At 40.5% G+C, this 20,207-nt stretch overlaps 1 protein-coding gene across 3 annotated transcripts in view; it reads right to left on the bottom strand.

Annotated features, from left to right (window-relative positions):
• The window catches only part of LOC131663616 (uncharacterized), an 80,088-nt gene extending 61,950 nt beyond the window's left edge, over positions 1–18,138 (bottom strand). The window contains exons 1-5 of one of the 3 annotated variants that reach the window (XM_058934102.1): positions 17,738–18,138; positions 17,441–17,515; positions 16,845–17,227; positions 16,590–16,715; positions 16,368–16,483 (exon numbers count right to left, since the gene is read on the bottom strand). In XM_058934102.1, the coding sequence (XP_058790085.1) occupies positions 16,368–16,483; positions 16,590–16,715; positions 16,845–17,227; positions 17,441–17,456 (641 nt within the window). In that variant the 5' untranslated portion in view covers positions 17,457–17,515; positions 17,738–18,138. The remainder of the gene's footprint in view (positions 1–16,367; positions 16,484–16,589; positions 16,716–16,844; positions 17,228–17,440; positions 17,516–17,737) is intronic. The other 2 variants (XM_058934104.1, XM_058934103.1) reach the window with 2 other exon arrangements.
• Between the last annotated feature and the right edge of the window lie 2,069 nt (positions 18,139–20,207).

Here is a 20,207-nt window from a genome sequence, read left to right as displayed (position 1 = left end):
GATATATCGGGCTCATTTGAAATTCATGAAGGATTAGCATGATACTCTCCGTTTTATCCATATGCATCCGTTATTCTTTTCTTGGGTGTCTGTCTCATTTGTCTAGATGATAAACTTTAAATCAGGTCAAGCTTATCAGTGAAAAACATTAATTTGATAAGATGTGGGCATTAACTATCCTCTCAGGGATGACCTGCGTACTGTTAGAGATTAATTACGATCCGTGCGTTTAGTACTTTGTGAGAGATAGAGATAATCTTTCAGAATGCTCAGCAACTAGCAACGGGTAAGAAAGATAAACATTAAAACGGAATCTGGCTGAAAAAATAATTACCTTTTAACAAGTAGAAAAACATTTTATAGAGATATAACTTTTTGCGCAGTCGGATTACTGTAAATGAATATTATGGAGAATTTGGCGTAAAATAAAACGAATACGTATTTAAAAAGTTTGCTAACACTGGAGAAGAGGTATATTGTTATGTTTTTTGCTGCGTGCTTTGGTAGCTACCCAGTTTATTACGTTATCCTACGACTTGTGGCAAAAGAACTTTTTGAAGAAAAAAAAAATATTTTACAGATTTAATTTAGTCACAATTGTTAAGCAGCATTGAACCATTCGAGAAAAAAAAACGGAAAATCGAGTGCAAAATTTTCCAGCGTAACGCTATAGTCGTAGAGTAAAATATGAAGCAGAGAAAAGCTGGCGCTGAGCTGGAGGTGCGAAACTTGAGACTTGAAAAGTCAGAGCGACGTGTGTACACACGCGAAAGTACAAAAGCACACACCACTCAAGAGAAAAAGAGAGCGAGAGCCTTAGGCCACCAGTGAATTTTGTCGAGCCGCAAGTCTGTTTGCTTATTCTCGGTTATATTGCTCTAATTTATTCAATGTTGAATTCCCTCCTCGATAACCTTGAATTTAAGACGAACTTACGTAACTCTGGCGAACGAAGCCCCGCTAGCTTCATTAAACGAAAGTCAAGAGAAAATGAAATTCCTCCTGTAGAATTTTATACCATTTGCGGATGCCCTTTAGTTACAATATTCCTTTTTTGCCTTTCCGGACTAACGGCCAAGCTCTCGGCTGTAATCCTGAGTTTTCAGATCTGCAAAACCGTTAGAGAAGTTAGGAATGACTTCAAGGTGAGCTGACCTGGAAATTTTCCCCTACAATTTTTTGTTATTTCGAGTGTCGTCAGCTGTCGCATTATGAAAATCGACTTTCCAGATAGCTCTACGCTTTATGACTTTACTGATTAGCTTATCTTATATTGTAGCTATCCCATTTAGTTTTCGCAAATGCATAAAAGTTTTATCGGAATAAAAGCGTTACATTTTTTTACATACTTAAAATTAGTCAGCTCTTATACTATCTTCAGTTCCGTGATAACGTGTAATTCTTCATTGTGTCAATATTCAGATGCATTAATTATTTTCAGCTGTTATCGAGTTTTATTTTCATATTTATTGTTTGATCAGCGAACTTTGACATCAGATCCGCGTTTTACTTTATTGCTTGATACCGTTCACGAGTATCATTGATGTTGAAATATTAGAAAAAAGACATGTAATAAATAAAATTATAGCACGAAATCGATTTTAAATAATAAAAGTTAAGAGAGAGAGAGAGAGAGAGAGAGAGAGAGAGAGAGAGAGAGGCAGCGCAAAAGTTTGATAAATAGAACTTTTTCAATAAAACACGATAAGATAGGTGAGATAACAGTAGCACGCCGCGCAGGTGGCGCGAACGCACAAAATCCATTGACGAACGGCCTGCAACTATGCGCGCAAGCCGGCTCGCTAATAAAATGGCTGCGAACAAAAGGATTGGCAACATCACATCAACCGATCTCGTTCGAACAGCAGAAAACAAAAAAAAAATGGCAGCCCTTTAACGCGCGTAAACATTGAGAATAGATCGAGTCTCGAGAGAGCGAGGCTTAAAGTGGCTCGGCGTTACGCGCCGTTAGCACTGCGCGCACCGGCACACAGCGGCAGAGCACAAAGCGAAGCTATACTTCCGCTCGGCTGCGACGCAATTAGCTCGACGCTTTAATCATTGGCCGACGCAGGTAGCGCGGCAATCTCGCTCGCTCGCTCGACCTTTTCCACCTTTGAAATTTTTATCGCTCGCGACGCATCTGCCGATGTTTATCGCACTCTACCGTCGCGCTCTAATTTGCCCGGCGCGCAATGCCGAGGATTCGCATCCTCATTTACATTTTAGTGCGACGGATGATTTCATTTGTTTTGCCGTTCAACTTAATTTCCCGCTGGTGCGCGTTGGTTAAATTGGTATTGTGTACAAGCTTAAGGATGATTCGATTGGAAATTGAAACAAGACCATACGATAGAGCTGATTGCGCGAAATGAAAGACTCGTTATACATCGAGAATCACGGCGAAACGCCAATAGAGCATATCATCGTATGCGAGAGAGAACTCTCTTGTCGAAAATTGTCAGTTATATGCGGCCGTCCTACCTATAGCCAGAAATCGAATCGTGTGCAGTAGTCCAATAAAGTCAGCCCTATACTATACACAGTTGAAAATGTACTCCATTTCTCTTTTTTTGTGTAAGAAAGGCGTTGCTTTGTTACCGAGCGAAGCGTAGGTCTCCAACCCACACGAGCGGGCTTCTTCTTTTGTCGCAATATCGTGGTTATAAAAAGAACAAGGGCAAATACTTGAATCGCCGAGCAAAAAGTCGTGGCGCCCGCGAGAGGGATAGAGAGCTAACGCCCTGGAAAGGCCGGGAGAAGAATAAATGTCAATGTTTGAATTTGAGAATCGGGCAGAGACGAGCGAGCGCGGTCGACATTTCGATAGCGAACTGCGCCGAGGGCTCGTATCAGCGTTCGCATGTTTACAAAGTTTTGCTTTTCTGCAGCCCCCGTATCATTACACGCATCCTCGCCGTGCACACGTCAAAGCGTCTTCGCTTTATTCGCCCCCCTTACCGTTTCTGTCGATTACACGTGCTACGCTCGACTATCTATTTATATGATGTAACTTGATAATGACAGGCACGATAACGCACTTCATTTCTGCGAAACGCAATTGAACGCAAGTGAGTGGCCAAGAGCGGAAAATTATCTTAGTTCACGGCGAAAATATTATGTTAGTCTTGCAGCTAATATGTATATATATATATATATATATATATATATATATATATATATATATATATATATATATATATATATATATATATAACAGCTTGAAATTCATTAAAGTGGGCGAGAAACGAAAAAAGCTTACAATATAGTGCAAAGTAAATTAATTATCTATCGAGTTACTTATGGTAAGTGTATGAATTCGAATAAAATTACACGTAAGCGATTCACGGCAATGATTGCTTAAAAAAGGCAACTTTATAATTACAAGCGAAGGCAAATAATTTTTATTCAATTGGCCAAAGTTGTCGTTGGCGAAACAAAGAAGAAATTGCAAAGTCTGGTTTAGCATTCCTTGAGACTTCCCCTCTATTTATAAAGTCAAAGATCGCCAAGGTAAGCCACTTTCTTTTTGTTTGTTGCTTTAGTATCAAACGCGCGCGTCCAATTTCATTCTTTATCCCTGCTGACGGGTCTAAATAAATTTACACAAGCATCACTGCGGAGCTCACCTTAAACCATCTATATCAGAGATGCGGCTACAGCAAGCCACCCTGTATGGGAAAATAGAAATAACGATATGCGGGTTCAGCGTTGCTGTGCGGCAAAAATGAAAACGTATAACTGTACCGCACGGAGGTCGCGTATCCATTATTCCTCGATGTCCCTCTCCCGGTCACATTCGCTTATTTGGTCTGCTTCTTCGTTGGAAAAAAGCTTGCGGATAAAAAGCTAACGGAAGTGGCGTCTCGTTCATCCCCCCCTCCCCCCTGCCCCTTCGTAACGGCCACTTTCGGAGTGCGCGCGCACTGCCGCCTTGGCGTGGTTGATTTGTAAGTTTGCGGCGAAGTTCAGGCACCGAATCGATACGGAGCTCATATAGTTTTATTTTTGTTGAGCCTCGAGGGTAGATATTCTTTCACCGTCAATGAATTGGGCGAACTTCGCCTCCTCGAAAGTCTGTCATCGAAACTTTTTCTTTCCACGCGCAGCCCGTTGAACTCCGGTCACGCGTATAAAATATTAGCGACGATTCCGCCCTGGCAAAGGAAAATCTTCTTTGTCCGCTGCCCGGCGTTACGTTTATCCGTATCAATTATTCGCGCGCGGAGACTTTATTCATGGCATTGCAAACGCCATGCAATTTCTCTCGGCGTGCGCACGAGCGCGAGAAAAGAGAAGCTCGCGCTCTCGCTTATACAAAGCTTTCGCGTAAATCTAATCCACCTCGTTTACCCACACAGCTCCATCTAATTTCCTTCGCCTGTAACACACGCGAGAACGCAAAAAAGTCGTTCTCATATCGATTTAAAACATTTAAGGCGCGACGATGATAAGGCTGCCTCTATAGGAATAAAACTCTGTCGCGCCACAAGTTGCGACGATAATAGTATCGTGTTGCGTTGTCAATGATCGCACGCTTCTAGTGCGTGCAACAGGGATACGTAAAACACGAAACTAGAGTGCACGAAGTAACAAGAGACTGGACGTTTTCGTGCTAAGGCTGGGGTGGCGGATAGGTGCTGGAAGGATCGATAAAATTTTCCAAGAACGGTGTGTCGCATGCTTAATGTAGTTTTCGAAGGGGGAGACGCAGCAGCGCCCCTACGCCGACAACTGCATATTCATGAGAGACGTTTGCGAACGCCAACCTGCACGAGCGCGCTAAGTCGGAAAACCTGGTTCGACGCACTCGTTCGTTTTTGCAAAAATGCGCGATAGTAATAATTTCTGCCAGGTTATTCGTGGTTCGCGCTACGCTATCGCGTAAATCCATTTACGCATGTACTCGCCGGTTAGTTTTCTTTCCGCGGGAACGGTGCGTAAATACTTTCTACGTGAAAATGTAAGCAAACATACCCAGTAATTGGTGTTGCTGCTATTTGCCTTCCGACTATAGTGCACGCATGCGGCTGGCTAGATCTCAATCTGCACTACTGTCTGAACGTGACGTCGCGACGAGCGAGAGTGCCGATGAATAAATCAAATTAATTACTGTATGGTGATGATGGTGCGCGCATGACAAATGATTCCTATGCTACATTAAACGTTTGCAATTTCAAGCACGAGCTAATTCAATTTTTATGTTGTCAGAAAAATAACCCAACATTTTCGTCAGACAAAATGTTACGCGTCCATAATTCCAGATTCCCAAAGTAAAAAAATGTTGCGAGCTGGGATGTTGTCATTACTGTGAAGAGCCAATTTAAATTTGACGCTATTCATTTTTCTAAATTGAAAGTTGACCGGTTATTCTGTAATAACAAAACTTAACCTTGTAATAACAAAGCAGAAAAAAAAGATCAACGTCTCAGGTTCATAGAGAGCACGCCAGAGTAGACAAAGCCGGTTAATTGCCGGCGTCGTTCAAACGAATAGTAGTAGTAGTAGTAGTAGTAGTAGTAGTAGTAGTAGTAGTAATAGTAGTAGTAGTAGTAGTAGTAGTAGTAGTAGTAGTAGTAGTAGTAGTAGTAGTAGTAGTAGCAGTAGCAGCAGCAGCAGCAGCAAGCCACAAAAAAAAAAATACGCACCCAAGCAACGCATGTATATTCCAAGCCGAAAATGAAGCCCTGTGGCAGAATGCCGAGGAAGCAACGTACGTACACGTGCGAGGCCGTAACACCTGAACTGGACGAACTCTCAGGGTATGAAAAGTTAATTGGCAACATCGACCAGCCTTCCCCTTCAGGCAGGATACATCCTTCCTTGCTGACATACAGCGTATATCTCTATATACATAGCTTTTGTGGCTACTAGCAAAATTCTTGTCTTCGTCAGAGGGGTGAAATTGAATTATATTGGCACCTACCTTAACTCGATTGAATTTGATTTGTCTCCATCGAAGTGTTATTTTTTCTATTGAGGTGAGGTCGACGACGACCACGACAAAAAGTATCAGAAGAGTTAAAGTGCCAACTACCTGCTGGATCGTCGCGAGGAAACGTGGCGTGATAAAGTTCGAGAAGCGGGTCAGCGCACGTAGTCGGTACGGTAAACACGTTTTTCAGACCGACGTTTACCTCGAGACCGCTTAACTTTTTTCTTCTTTTCTCGACGAGCCGATGCGATTAATTTCATTTCGATGTCCCTGAAGCGAATTTCATTTGTTTCTACCAAATCGATTTTAAATTTCATTTATGCCAATAAATATGCAAATTAATCACCTGGCCTGTCTCGTTTTGTGTCGTTGATCAATTGGATTTTTATCCGATTGAAGTTTTGCTAGCTTTGCCAGGATAAAATGCAAATGAATTGGTTTGATAACTCGATTGTATCGAATTTCAAAGGCACTAATAATTATATGCAATACTATTGTTATTTAAAGCCCATCAATAGGTTAGAAATAACAAAATCGAATTGAACTTTTCAGCTGTAGCCGTACATGCGACTTTTCTTGGCTATATTCGTAATTATTTTCTATCAATTTGTATGGTCAACTTAAATGTAATTTAATATCGATGCGGATTTTTTTAATGTATTTAAGCTCAAAGGATAATTTGAAATTCCAACAGTTCACGAACCGCTCGAGATAGAAAAAAATTTATTCTGTGGTTTCATCCCTCGTAATAAAAACATTATACTTTGTAACGTACGGTTAAATTAGCTATACGATCTGGAACTTTCAATGCTCAAGAAGAATCCTTCTATCCCTTTTTTAACCAACCATCCCCGTTTTACCGGCCTCAAACAATAATATATAGCACCAAGATGAAACACTAACCCGTTGCAGGAACCCGTTATGAAAAACGTAGGAAGACATTATAAAGTGATCTCGACGTATATACATCACGCTTCAAAAGACATTCCCATCTAATCTGCAGATTAAAAGAATAAGGATCAGAAAGATAGGGAAAAAGGAGAACAGGACTCTTTCCACAGTTCAGAATTAGGAAGTTCCCGAACAAAGCAGGAGAGAGGGAGCAAATTTAGAGGGCACTCGATCCTCAGAAAATCAATCCTGATTAAAAGCGCTCGGTAATCGCGTTACAAGAGTAGGAGTGAGAGAGAAAGGCCCGAAACTCTGGCTGGGTTTACTGTTGCCGCCGAAGCTCAGCGCGCATAGGCGGCGCGGTTTCGTGTCAATCGATTTTCGAGGTTCAACGGCTCCATTCACACGCGCTCGTTGCCGGTTACTCCCGTTACTCAGCAGTGCGAGCTAGGTAGTTCTCTATACGACACGATTATTAAATGCCAATGCGGAAAACTGCCCAACTTGTGCTCATTCAATTCGATCGATCCCCCTATCCGCTTTCTTATCGCCAAACTCGCTTGCAATCTCAATTCTCTTACTTTTTTCGACGGCAGCAATATATGCCGATGCGAGTTTGCCGATTAACGCAAGCGTGTAATCATTAGCGCGAGGGTTTAATTTTCACGAAAATTTCCGTGCAACGCGGCTTACCTTTGTTCCGATATAGCAGGTTCAATTACGCGAAATAATGCCAACTCATGCGCCCGCATCGTTGGGAAATCTCATTAGATACTGCCAGTTGCATACGTTTTTTTCTTCTTCTCGAGTGCCAATCATCACTCGAGTGAGATTTTAAATTTAATATTATCACTGTTTGCCATTCATTTGCGTCGAGAAATTGTAAGACAGCGAGGCTATAATCCACGTAAACCGCATTCGTTTTTTTAAATTAAATGTTTTTTTTCTTCGTCACAGCGATCTAAAAACAAATTCTAGATCTAATATTACATTGTTATTGCACTCGTGATTGACTGGTGCCGCGCGTAGGTGTATAAACGATCGCGATAAATCTTGAAATGACGATGCTCGATACGCAATACAGATAATTGAACGGGAAGCCGAAGCGCCTTCATGATTCTTCCATGATCACAGATTATTGCTCAACATATCAGTCGTGTTGTAATCGAATAGGCGAGGGGATCAAAAGCGTTATTGGCTTTTGATATTCTATTGATAAAGCCGCAAAGCCGCAACGATGCGCATGATCGTCCCATCAGGATAGCAAGTTTTCACTCGGTGAATATTTCGTTGAAAAATAGCCGACAGCCGCGCGCTTGACAATGGCCAAAATGGAAGGCATAGCTCAATAATGCCGTTCGCGCGGCTGCTCGAGGGTCTCAATAATTAAAGCGCACGGCCCTTATGGAAGCCGCTCTGGTAGCAGATCGATTGCTCTTGGGAGGCGCCCGCTCTCGCCCCGTCGAAATAATCGGCGCGCCCGCCTACGCCGAGAATCCACAATTAGCGAACGCCCGCGCGCCGCTGCCTCCTCGCCTCACTTTTCTCATCCGACTTTCGTTTGTAGCGAACGAACTACGCCGTACGTCGGCGATTAGTATTATCTATTAGATCGATCGACCTCCGAGACAATATTGCGACTGCGACGTATAATCGAGTAAATAATGGACCTCTCGCAAAGCTACCTACTCGATCCGACGAATGTATAATTTATCACGTAATCTAGCCAAAACCTTCCTCAGCGGGAATACATTAACCTTTGTATAATTTACAAAAGGTCTCAGTTGGCACCGTCGAATAAGAATCGTTCACACAGAATACCAATGCAATATCGTACGGTAGCGCCGCGACCGACACATAAATATTTTTCGCGAGAGAGCTTGTCGTCGTCTGTTTTGATTTTTCAACGACGAAAATTCATACATGCGAAAGCGGAATTTCCCAATTTCCCAATTTCCTCTGCTTACCTACCCTAGAGACATGTAACATAGAGAGAGAGAGAGAAAGAGTTTAGAAGGATCAAACGACGAGAGTGAGCGACACAATTTTCATGCCACGCATTGTAGCTTTACAAATTCAAATCTACCTATTGCGTTTATCGAAACCCTTGGCCAGCTTTCATGGAATCGATTTCACTCGATGTTTATATTTTCACTTTACAAACACTGTCGTGTGTTGTAGACAGCTTCGATATCAATTAATCTTTCACAGTGTATTTTCACTCATTGTACGTCACGTACCTCATTCATTCTGTCGGTAAAATTTGTAAGATAAGGAACGAGTTTCGTTGCCTCATCATTTCGCTCGACTACGTGATTCCAAAAAAGTACTTGTCTTTCTCTTTCCCTTGCTGAGGAAAGTGAAAGACTTTGAGCTGGTGCGAGCAATCAATATTGCGAAAAGATGTGCGCACGGAAAAGAGGGAAAGAAAAATTGATAAAGTTACACGGTGTTCCAAAAAGGCTGGCTCGATATTACTAAAGAAAGTGAGAGAATAACAAGTCATGTCGTTTCGTTAAGCAATATCGCGAGGTTCTGTTCCACGGAAAGCTTTGCCGGAAAACAATCCATGTAAACACGCGCCAAAACAGATAACACGTCGTCATACGGCCAAAAAAAGAAGAAATTCCTCCTAAGAAATGGTTGGCATTTCTCGTCTAATGCAACTCTTCGCAGGCCTGAATGCCTGGACATTTTCCGAGGAATTGGCCAAGACAATAATCGAGAGCCTTCTCTCAACAGCAGGAGCGACCGCTTTAATTACTTGCAATCTGCATAATGTAGCTCAGCAATCCTGCGCAGAGGTTCTGATGCTCATGAATGAGAGATACACAGAGAGAGAGAGAGAGAGAGAGAGACCCACGAGCGCATTGAATTCGAAATCACTGCGGACGCCCAGGGACAACGCTGTAACAGCCTAATTAGTCCCTTTGATTTCGCCGAAACCTTTTCAATTCGCCACGGTTTAGAATTTCTTACGCAAAAATACTAAATAATTTTTTCATGCGAATAATTTTTCTCTTCGTCTTCTCCACGAATATTCGCTAAACTATCATCCAAGCGCGCTACGCAGCTACTACTCTTGAGAATAACAACGCAAAGAAAATTAAACGAGCTGGATATCATTGTTCCACTCGGGAGATTATCAAAATGCCTGGCTGCGCAAAACGCTGCTTTTTCAAGTGTGGTACGAGCGTGAAATTGGCCGAATGTTTTTTCTTTCTGATAGTTTGCGATGAATTCCCAAGGAGTACGCTCTGTGGACGGCTACCGGGCGGCTTCAGCGAAATTACGCCCGAAAAAAATTTTGGTTTTTCTTTTTCTCCGCGCCGTGGCTTGATAAAGCTTTTCTCTTAATCCGGATTTACTTGGATCGTCCATTATAGCGTCAAAAATCTTTTTCCGCTTTGATTTATCGGATAAACTCCACGCGCTGTTTCACCGCTGAGGAATAAATAATGAACAATAGGCTTCTTGGCAAGTTTGACGTAAGTAATCGAAGTCGTGAATAATAAAACGATCGGCGCGCAACGCAACGGAATATGCAATGAATAATAGGTCCTTTTTCGGCGTTCACTAATCATTACGAATTGAAAAGAAGAAAACGGACAAACCCTTCTTGAATTATACGGGAACAAACAACCTTTTTCTTGAGAGATGATGAGAGCGTCTTTGCTTGCACACGGACAAAGAAGTGACACCCAGTTGGAAGAAAAAGAGCGTTTGCGACCACGTAAAAATCGATCACCGAGAGCGAACGAACGAACGAGAGAGAGAGAGAGAGAGAGAGAGAGAGAGAGAGAGAGAGAGAGAGAGAGAGAGAGAGAGAGAGAGAGAGAGAGAGAGAGAGAGAGAGAGAGAGAGAGAGAGAAGTTGAAAATCGCAAGACGTTAAAAGAAGAAATGAAAAATTTACCGAATTCTGCGACGGTTGTGGTAGCATTCTTCTCCTACTCGCTGTTTCAAAAGTCACTTCGATTGTGGATCAATGCCACGATCGAACTCGGCCTCGGCGCATTCGCCTCCACGATCGTTCGCATGTCGCCGGCATTACAACTTTTCTCCCGCCCGAATTTTACATCGTCAAAAATCATTTAACACACTTCACTCACAAGTTTGCTGTTTTCTTTTTCCCCGTCGAGGGTGAGTTTACAAGAGGAATCGTACTGGGAGAACGGTGATAAGTGTACGGAGAAAAGGTTAAAATAAAAATGAGGACGAAGACGAGAGAGAACAGAGAGATGAGAAATAGAGAAAGGTAGAAAAAGCTCCTTCTTCGGCGGCCACTCGTCGGTAACTAGCGCGCAAGCAAGCGAACGAGTGAGCGTGCCGGGGTGGTGGTGCCGTTATGCGCCGGCGCGTGCACCGCCAACACTGACTTCTCTCTCCCTCTTTAGCCATCTGCTCACCTAGCCGTTCGTAGATATGTACGTACGTCGAATTTCATGCCAATTGGCACCAATTGAAAATGCACTCCAAGATATTTACGCGCAAAGATCTTACGTTTTTCTTTATGTAAGCTTTCGCGATGACGGCACGATGGTCATTATCAACAATAATTAGAAATGCAAGGGTACAAAGACAAGTGCTCACGTACAACCTTTTCTGAGTTTCTTTTTTTGAAAATACAGAAAAGCATAAAAAAAGTAAAAAGACTGCCGTCAAGGTTCTTTCTTTTAGTATTCGTTGCTCGAGTTTTGCCACCCCGAAATAAAGAAAGCTCTTACGATGATTTGACATTTTATGCATTGATAATGGGCAGCGAGTGCTTGCAGCTAGCTTGTAGTCCAATAAATTGGCCTTTCGTGAAAAGAGCTTTTTCTCTAGTCTATATCTGGCAAATGCAGAAATTGGAAGTGTGTCGTACAATGTCTGAGTAGCTTTATATATATGAACACTTTATCTCGGATGGGTACGTTCTGTTTGGTTGAAAGTTGAGTTTGTTAGTCAATACATCAGTAATGAGTTCGTCTCAACGCACAACCGTACAATTTGTCTGTAAACTTTGACGTTAAATTTGCTTTTCTTTGTCTGCGAAAGTTGATGTTCAAGACGGCTTATTGTTGGGCAATTTTATCATTTTCAGAACTCACGAACTTAATAACAAAACTTTTGACACTGCCTCCGGAAAGCCTGACTTTCCGCAAGCTTGGTTAAAAAGTAGTACTGGAAAGTAGATACTCGTCTCGTGTGCTACGTTTACGTCTGAGCGAAGCGAGGAGAAGACACGCGAGACAAGAATCTCTTTTCCGCACTAGTTAGATAGATAACATATTATTTATAACGTATCATATACAATTTTTTACACACTTTAGATGAAACAATAAGCTAAGTTAAAACGGAAACGTTCTTTTTTCGTGAGATAGTTAGCTGGTAAAGAAATTAACGTACTAACATTTCAATGAAGCTCGTGAGAGCTTTCAAAGTTTTCAAATAATCAACCCTCATTTGAAACAACTGTTCATCGAAAATGATTCTCCGAACGATATACTTTTCAGGTCAAGCTGAAAAACGCTGCGAGTAACAATCGAATATCGAAGAAACAAGACGGACGTTGTGCGCTCTATTTTTGAGTTGAAGAAACAATTCCAGCTTGGAAATCTTGATGGCAAAAGTGGCTCGATGTCTTCGGTAAGCGGTACAAAGTTTACTTCTACCGGAGCAATTCCAGGTGGGCGCGCACGCAAGAAAAATTGCCGGCAAGCGTGAGAAGACAGAGCGGAACTCGCGTGAAAGATGGAAAACCCACAAACCTTGGCGTTTCCGCCGACGGTGAAATTCGATGCGCTTCGTACAGCACGAGAGCTGGGAGAAAAAAGATCTCGTTGCGACTAATCTGGCGCAATACATAGGTAATCCTTCCGCTGAGGGAGAGGCCGGCTAGTCTTAACTCTTAGCGCGTATAGCCTCTTCGCTCTTTTGAAGCCTGAGGGGGAGGGGGGAGGCACAGCTCGTCGACTTTTCTTCGTCGCAGTCTGGCTTTCTCTAACCCCCAAGGCTATGACTCGCGCGTGCAGTCTGCTGTCTTCTCTCTCTCGCTCTCTCGTCCTCTGTCTCTTTCTCTCCTTCCCGTCCACTCTCGTTTACAGACAACCCTCTCGCTCTCTTCCACTCTTTCATCGCGGTCAATCATCTTCGCGACGCGCAACCACGGTAGAGCTTACCCTCGGGTCTGTGTGGTCGTGGTAATGCTGGTGTCGAGGGAGCTCATCTGTACATTGCTGCTGGCCTCTTGCCCCCCCCCCCTCTCGCGCCTTCTATCCGTCTGTCTCTCTCCCTCTCTCTTTCAGTGACCCTAGTGTTTTTTTTGCACGCGCATGTATGTGTGAAAAGATCATGCTTTTTTCTACATGCAGATGTATTTCTATAGATTAATTTTCAAGTGGACAGCGAAACTGTACTTTGCTATTTGCTTCTTGCCGGGTGTATTTCTTAAAATTTTCTTTATTATCGCTGCGGTTATCGATTTAATAAAAAATATGGACTTTCACCATTAAATTGATATGTCGAATTCCATCGAAAAGATGAAAATGTATGAAACCGGTAATGAAATTGGATTACAATTTATATAAGTTTCTTCTAAACTCTAATGGTTATGTGAAATGCCGTTCCATAAAATATCGGTTGGCGGGAAAAAATGAATTTGACCGATGGAAGAAAAACAGCGTGACTCGTACAATGACCGAGATATATTGACAAAGTCGATAGCAAGTATACATTGGCGTCGCCTCGGATGTGAAACAAGTGCCATAGGCTTGCTAATATCTCGGCTGGGGTATGCATTATATTTGTTTGCGCAGAGCGACGCCGACATTAGAATCTTATCGATCGAGCAGCAATCGCGGAGGTGGTATTTTTTAGGCGACTGGTCGGAAAACAAATTTAATATAAATTTGGTGAATACCTGAATAAGAATTTGCGGCCGATAATGCCAATCACTCGATAGCGGACAGAGGCGCGGTGATTCCCTATTTTCTTCGTAAAACTATTTTTGGGTGCGAGTCAAAGGGCAAAGGGAAAATCGCGAAAGGGCTCAAAGACATACTACTGGACGACAGTTATGCGCTTGGGAATGCAACGGCCTTGCAGCTAGAAAATTCCAGCAAATATTTGTAGGCGCCAAAATTGAGCAGTTAATTAATGTCCAAACTCGCATAATTACAAGTGGTCCGGTATATGCGTATACCGATAAAAAGTTTTAGTTGAAATGCGACTCGTATATATGTCCGATAACAAATTCAACATGAAAGCAGGTATATTAATTATAACGCTGTTGCAGTCGACGCGATCGCGCGGTTGAAAATGGTTATGTAGAATCAAAAGCTCGGTGCTGACATTATGTGTGACGTGTACACCGAGGAACCCCTTATTCAAAAGCGGCGTCGGCGCTGCAACTGAAAACCGCTAACGGCCCTTCGTATTATGCATGGGTGCTCGCTGCACGTCCGCAGACCTGTTCTCCCTTATTATTAGCTGGAATGAAACAGCGCGTCTGCATTTTTTGTTAAGGAAAGTGAGGTTTCGCTTGAGAAATTTTCCATTCTAAGCAGGCTTGCTTGATTTCATCAGGCTTCATATACACGCACTCGGCAATTCCGCGAAAATTATTTTCTCGATGTTGAAACTAATTTGGTTGAGGTTCGTTCGGGATAAAATATACCAGCGAGGGCTGCGGAAACGCAGTCTCCTTAACGCTTGAGTAGTTTCAAGCTACGTTATTAACCTGAAAAATATAAGCTCTCCTTGTGTTTTTTTTTCGTATTCACAGCACTTGCGTCATTAAAATAATGACTGGCACTTTTAATTTGTGAAAAATATAATTATTCTCCAAAAAATTATGATTGCGATATTGTTAGTGACGATCGAGTCTATTTGCAGCTAAATATAGAGAAAAATTCTGTTTCCGCGGGAGTTAGATGTAAAAATAATTCTTGAAAATCACGTACGATAACTTGTTAGATTTCTTATCGTCCAACAGAGTGAAAGCCATAAATTTCACGATTTAGAAGTCAAGTGAAAACGATTTATCGCACTTAAAAGGGACAGGGAAAAGTGTTTCTTCGCGGAAATGGAGTAACTCGCTAGCTCGTACACGGAGCCGACGGAAAAAAACAAAAAAGAAAAAAGGCCGCAGCACGGGGCATTTTACGAGGGGGAAGGTAAGAAAACGAGACGACGCTGAAGGGCGCGCCCACGTTATTTTTTTATTTCGGGCGCAGCGCGTGCGCGAGCGATAAAAGAAGAAAAAGAGACAATTTCGGAATTCAAATAAAGTAAAGAAAATAAAGTAAGGGGAGGAAAAAAGAAGAAGAAAATAGGTGCACGAAGCAAAGACAGAAATTTCAATGTTGCGAGGCAATAAAGTTAACGAGCACTCAAGAGTGAGAGAACTTTCGTTCGAATTGAGCCCAAAGGCTCGCGAGTTGCAGTTGTTAGATCGCGGGGCAGCAGCACGCGACAGTTGGAAAAGCGACAAGGCGCGCGCGCGCCCACCCCGAGTGAGCAGGAAGCTATTCAGAGGCATGGGAAAAATCGATAATTTAGTCGTGTGTATACAGCAAGCACGCGACGTCGACAACCTGGATGGTCAGATTTTCTTTTTTTTTATTACTATTGCACAACGTTTGGCTGCGACAGCACTATAGCACAAACTTGTTGATGGCCAAAAGGAAACGAGCGAAATATTTTACGATGCCGTTCTTTTATGTGAGGCACAAGCGCGTTCGCCGATTGTTTTATCTCCTTTTTTCTTCATCCCCATGCCTGTGGATAAATAATTTTCACGGTAGCATTTTGTTGTGTGTGAACAGCACAGCAGCTGCACCAGCAGCCAGACAGCCAGGCTGCTTCACGTTGCGTGCCTTATCTACGTCGCTCCCATTTTTACCTCTCGCTATGTGGTGTATAGCTATACACATCGCAGTTTGTCTTTTTTTTGCTTGCAAACTGCAACGGTAATACAGAATTCTGTTTTACGAAAACACTGTGATTTATAGGATTCCGTGAGATTATAATTTTTTCAAACTTTTCTCAGAGATTATCATCAGGACGTTGGCAATTATGTCATTCTTTATTTACTACAGTGATATTTTATTTTATGCGCAAAATTTATCTTTGTCCCTTGATGCACTTTTTAGTTTATAATTATGTCTTCTATTCTATTATTTCAATTTGATTGTAGCTTTACATTCATACAAAAAGTATGCATGCAAATGAAAACATAAAAGAGAAAGTTAATTTTATGAAGTTTGAAGCGCATTTAAATCCTATTGAGTAAACAAAGTTTCAACTGCCTGTAACTATTTAACGGCTTTGGAAAGAATAAAAACTTTTTAGCTGTCGCTCTTGAATAATGTGATAACGTTGTATCTGATAGAAACCGCAAAGAGTTTAAAATAAAGTGAAATGTAAATTAAATTCAGAAAATTATGTATTCGAAATTGATTGCGTTTTTAATAATTTTTAATAGATTTCAAAAAATGTATCCTTTTTCCAAAAAATATTAAAATATTTAAGCCTCTAAATTTCTTTATTACACCTACCTTCCAGCAATTCCATTAGGTTGAATTTCTTGCAGAAAAATTCCTAATTCGCCGCGGTCTTTACTACGTAAACCAACAACACTAAAGCCAAGACTTGTTCCTTCTGATTTGAAAAGCTAAAAATGTAAATAAACATTACAAAAATTATCTGAAGAATGTATTTTTTACATTTTAAATTGTTTTTTACTTATTTTAAAAGAATTATCAAGCTGTAAAAATTACCTGAACAGTAAAAATTTGACGTCCTCGAGCTGCTGTGTCAATAACTTTCTGGAACTCCTTTGCATAAGTGGTATTCATTATTGGGGGAATTCCCATTACTTCTGAATTTAAACTAGGACTTGTTACCTAAAATTTAAAAAAATATAATCATTAATGAGGAAATCATTTTACCTATTGAAATTTTTTGAACATAACATTACAATAAATGCATATATTGTCTTTTATTGAGTATTTAAAACTATCTATAAACTTTACCTGTGCACTAGTATCCTCATTACTACTATGCAACAATGGAGCTACTGGAACTCTTTGATCATCGATTTCACTGGTATCATGATACAAATTCTGATACATAGCCTGCCCAATAGGTTGGACAGGTGTATTAGGAACTATTAGTTCAAGCTGACCACCAAGGTGAATGTCAAAATCTCCAGGCAAAATGGAAGGATGCTGAGTAAGCTGCGTATTCAGTTCCGCAAGTGAATCTTGCATTGTAACAATACTACGGAACACTGGATCCTCCAATAATGAGATCAATGATTGGAGATCTTGACTTGTGTGAAGCTGTAACTTTGGATCATCACAGTCTTCTACTCGTTTATGCACATGCTCCAATAAATGGAGAGCTGTTGAAATATCTAAAAATAAATCAAATAAAACTTACTTATGCTGTTTTAAACTTTATCACTGTATAGCATTCAAATTAAAAAATATATTTGCATTGTCTTGAAATGAACAATAAAAATTAACATAAAATATACATTATAATTTTTATGACTGATGATAAATACAGAAACATTTCTTACTAAGCATGTTACATAAAAATGTTTTAATTAATAATTCAATCTTACCTGTATTCAACGTCATTTTGCTTATTTTATTTTTCCTTAAAGAGATCCCTTATACAATGTCATCCACATGCAATCCTGAAACAAATTATAAGGCAACTTTAGTAGAAGTAGTTCAGTGGGATAAATCCAAATTGTCTAAAGCTTGATCAATACAGTCTCCATGTGAGGAGATATAGGAAAAGAAGCATGTACTCAACTTGCTTTCACAACAAAATGCATACAGGTTAAGCAACAATGTAACAAATAAAAGGAAAGGTTTATTCCATGTGCAATATATTTGGTAATATATGGACTCACTCATAATGTTCAAAGCGCTTCCTGATTACTATTTACGAGCTGGCGGGCGCTTGTTTACGAGTAAGTAATGAGTCTCGAGAATAGAGAATGTATCGAGAAAATCAATAAACAATTACTCGTAATCAATTGGGCAGCCCACATTCGACTCGCTCTTCCGTCTCCCTCTTTGCACAGTTCCAACGTTATCCGTCTATCCCTCGTGTCTCTTTCTCACACCTTCTTGTCGTCGTATCCTCGGTAGTATTATTCCTCTGTATTCACGATTCAAATAGTATTACAATTGTCAAAATATAATACACACGCGCGATATGTATCAATCAGCGAGGTCGGCTGTTGGTACCTCCCAGTTGCGCGGGCGAACATTGACAATTCCTCATCCTTCTTACTCGCACTTGCTTCTGCTATCTGCGCGCTTTATCTTTCTCTCTCTCTCTCTCTCTCTCTCTCTCTCTGTCTCTCTCTTTCTCTCTCTCTCTCTCTTTCTTTCTCTCTCTCTTTTTAGTCAGGTGTTATGATGGCGCTGAGGGCGTTGCAGTCGCGGTCAGAGTGACGTCAGATGTGCATGCATTTGTACCGTAGGAACTTCGATTTTACTGGTTCGCAAGACTGAATGAGTCAACGAATCATGAACTGCCGTCGAAGAGAAGAGAATACACATACAATGACTGAATAGCTGAAACTCCGGAAAGAGACTATAGAGGTCGACAGTATGCAGTAAATATTGGAAAAGTATGTATTATACAGAAAGTTAAAGATAAAGCTAAAATGAAAATATCAGCATTTTCATTTTTCGACAAGTAAGGGAATCCTTTTCATGAAAATTTGTATAACTTCTAATGCATTATTAAATTATATATTTTAATCTAATAAAGATTAAAAAATCGATGTATGAGTTTCTGCAGACTAAGATGAAGAATTAAACAGTTGAAAAATAAATAATTATTACAAAACCTCAGAATCCATAAATAAGTATAAATTTGGTACATTTTTTACTTGATAATTTTTTTAAGTAAAAAATCAACATACCGGTTTTACAAGGATTTGAAATTCTCGATCAAAGATAAATTCGAAATATATGTTGTATACCTATTTTAAATATTTTCTAAACATAAATGAATATCGGAAAAGTAGCATTTATCAAAGAATTAATACCGGTTAATAGCATATATTCAAAATTAATAGTATATATTAGAAACATTAATGCCTATATTTTATTATTTATAAGTTTGTATATTTCTATATTATGCAAAGAGTTTAACAAAAAGTGCACATCGAATAATTTTGAAGGGTCTAATATTTTACTATTGAAATGAAATAATTGAACTTTAAACATTGAATTTCTTGTGGCACAGATTACAACAAACATAAAAATAATATTGTATACAATAGATAGACTTGATTCCATTGTTTACACAATTTGGTCAATATCATACAAACTTTATTCAGATTTGTAATTATTTTTGTTAATTGGCTACAAAAATATGATGCCTTATAATTTTATAAAAAGTAGAAAGATTAAATTTTGTCGAAAGTAAACAGTCATGTTTTGATGTTACAGTAACTTTACTGATAAAACTTTCGTTGCTTATGATATTTTAAAGTTATAATTCTTCGAAATGCCATTGTTAAAAATGAATTGACAGAGTAAAGGGAAGTGTATGCTGTATGTACTATTTATGTCCATATTTCATTTTTTTGGCAGTTTATTCTCATTGTTATATCACGTTGTCAAAATATTTAAGTCATGTGAATCAACAATCTAACGGTTTATCCCTCTATCGTTTCGCCCTTCAACTAATCGAGATAATTTATTGTTCTCAATGAGCTTCTGAGCAAACTGAAAGAGAAGTTCCTTCTTTTACAATAAACCATGCATGCAAACTAATCATCAGAAGCATTGAACATGATCCAAAATCAATCAGCACATTTTAACGTCCTGCCTGCTAACGCTTCGTCACCCAGACTGAATAGGCGGTAGGTACACCGTAAACAACGTCCTTCCTACTTTCGTCACCTATCCTTTATTATTCCTCATTCATCATTGGCTTATAACGGCATGTCAAAAAAAGATACCCTACGTCAAAATTTCCACACCTATGCTCAGTCAACATGATTATTTTAAGTGTCTTCCTCGTCTCGTGTAAAACATCCAATATGTACCACACGCGAGTTTTAGCGAACAAAGTTTCTAATCCGTGGTTCCGCAGTGACGCGCACACATACTCGTGTTAAAAAAAGGGGAAGGGAGCTCTCTTTTTCTCTCTCTTTCTCCTGTCGAGTATATGTCTCATCATCATTTTCCCGGATGTAAGCGCGCGGAAACAGCGAGTGTAGCTCACAATGCGAGAGTCGGCGCTTCCGGCTACCGCAAGGCCAGTGTATACGATGATCGTACCCCACCTGTGCTCTAGCGCCGCCGATCAGCCACTGGCTATTTGTACACAAATGTAAGAGGAAAACATACACAGGC

This window comes from Phymastichus coffea, unplaced genomic scaffold, assembly GCF_024137745.1.
Source record: "Phymastichus coffea isolate CEN01 unplaced genomic scaffold, Cenicafe_Pcof_1.1 PCOF00036, whole genome shotgun sequence".
In the NCBI taxonomy this organism is placed as follows: domain Eukaryota; kingdom Metazoa; phylum Arthropoda; class Insecta; order Hymenoptera; family Eulophidae; genus Phymastichus; species Phymastichus coffea.
The sequence above is the reverse complement of the archived record's forward strand: the minus strand, read 5'-3'. Positions and strand labels throughout refer to the sequence as shown.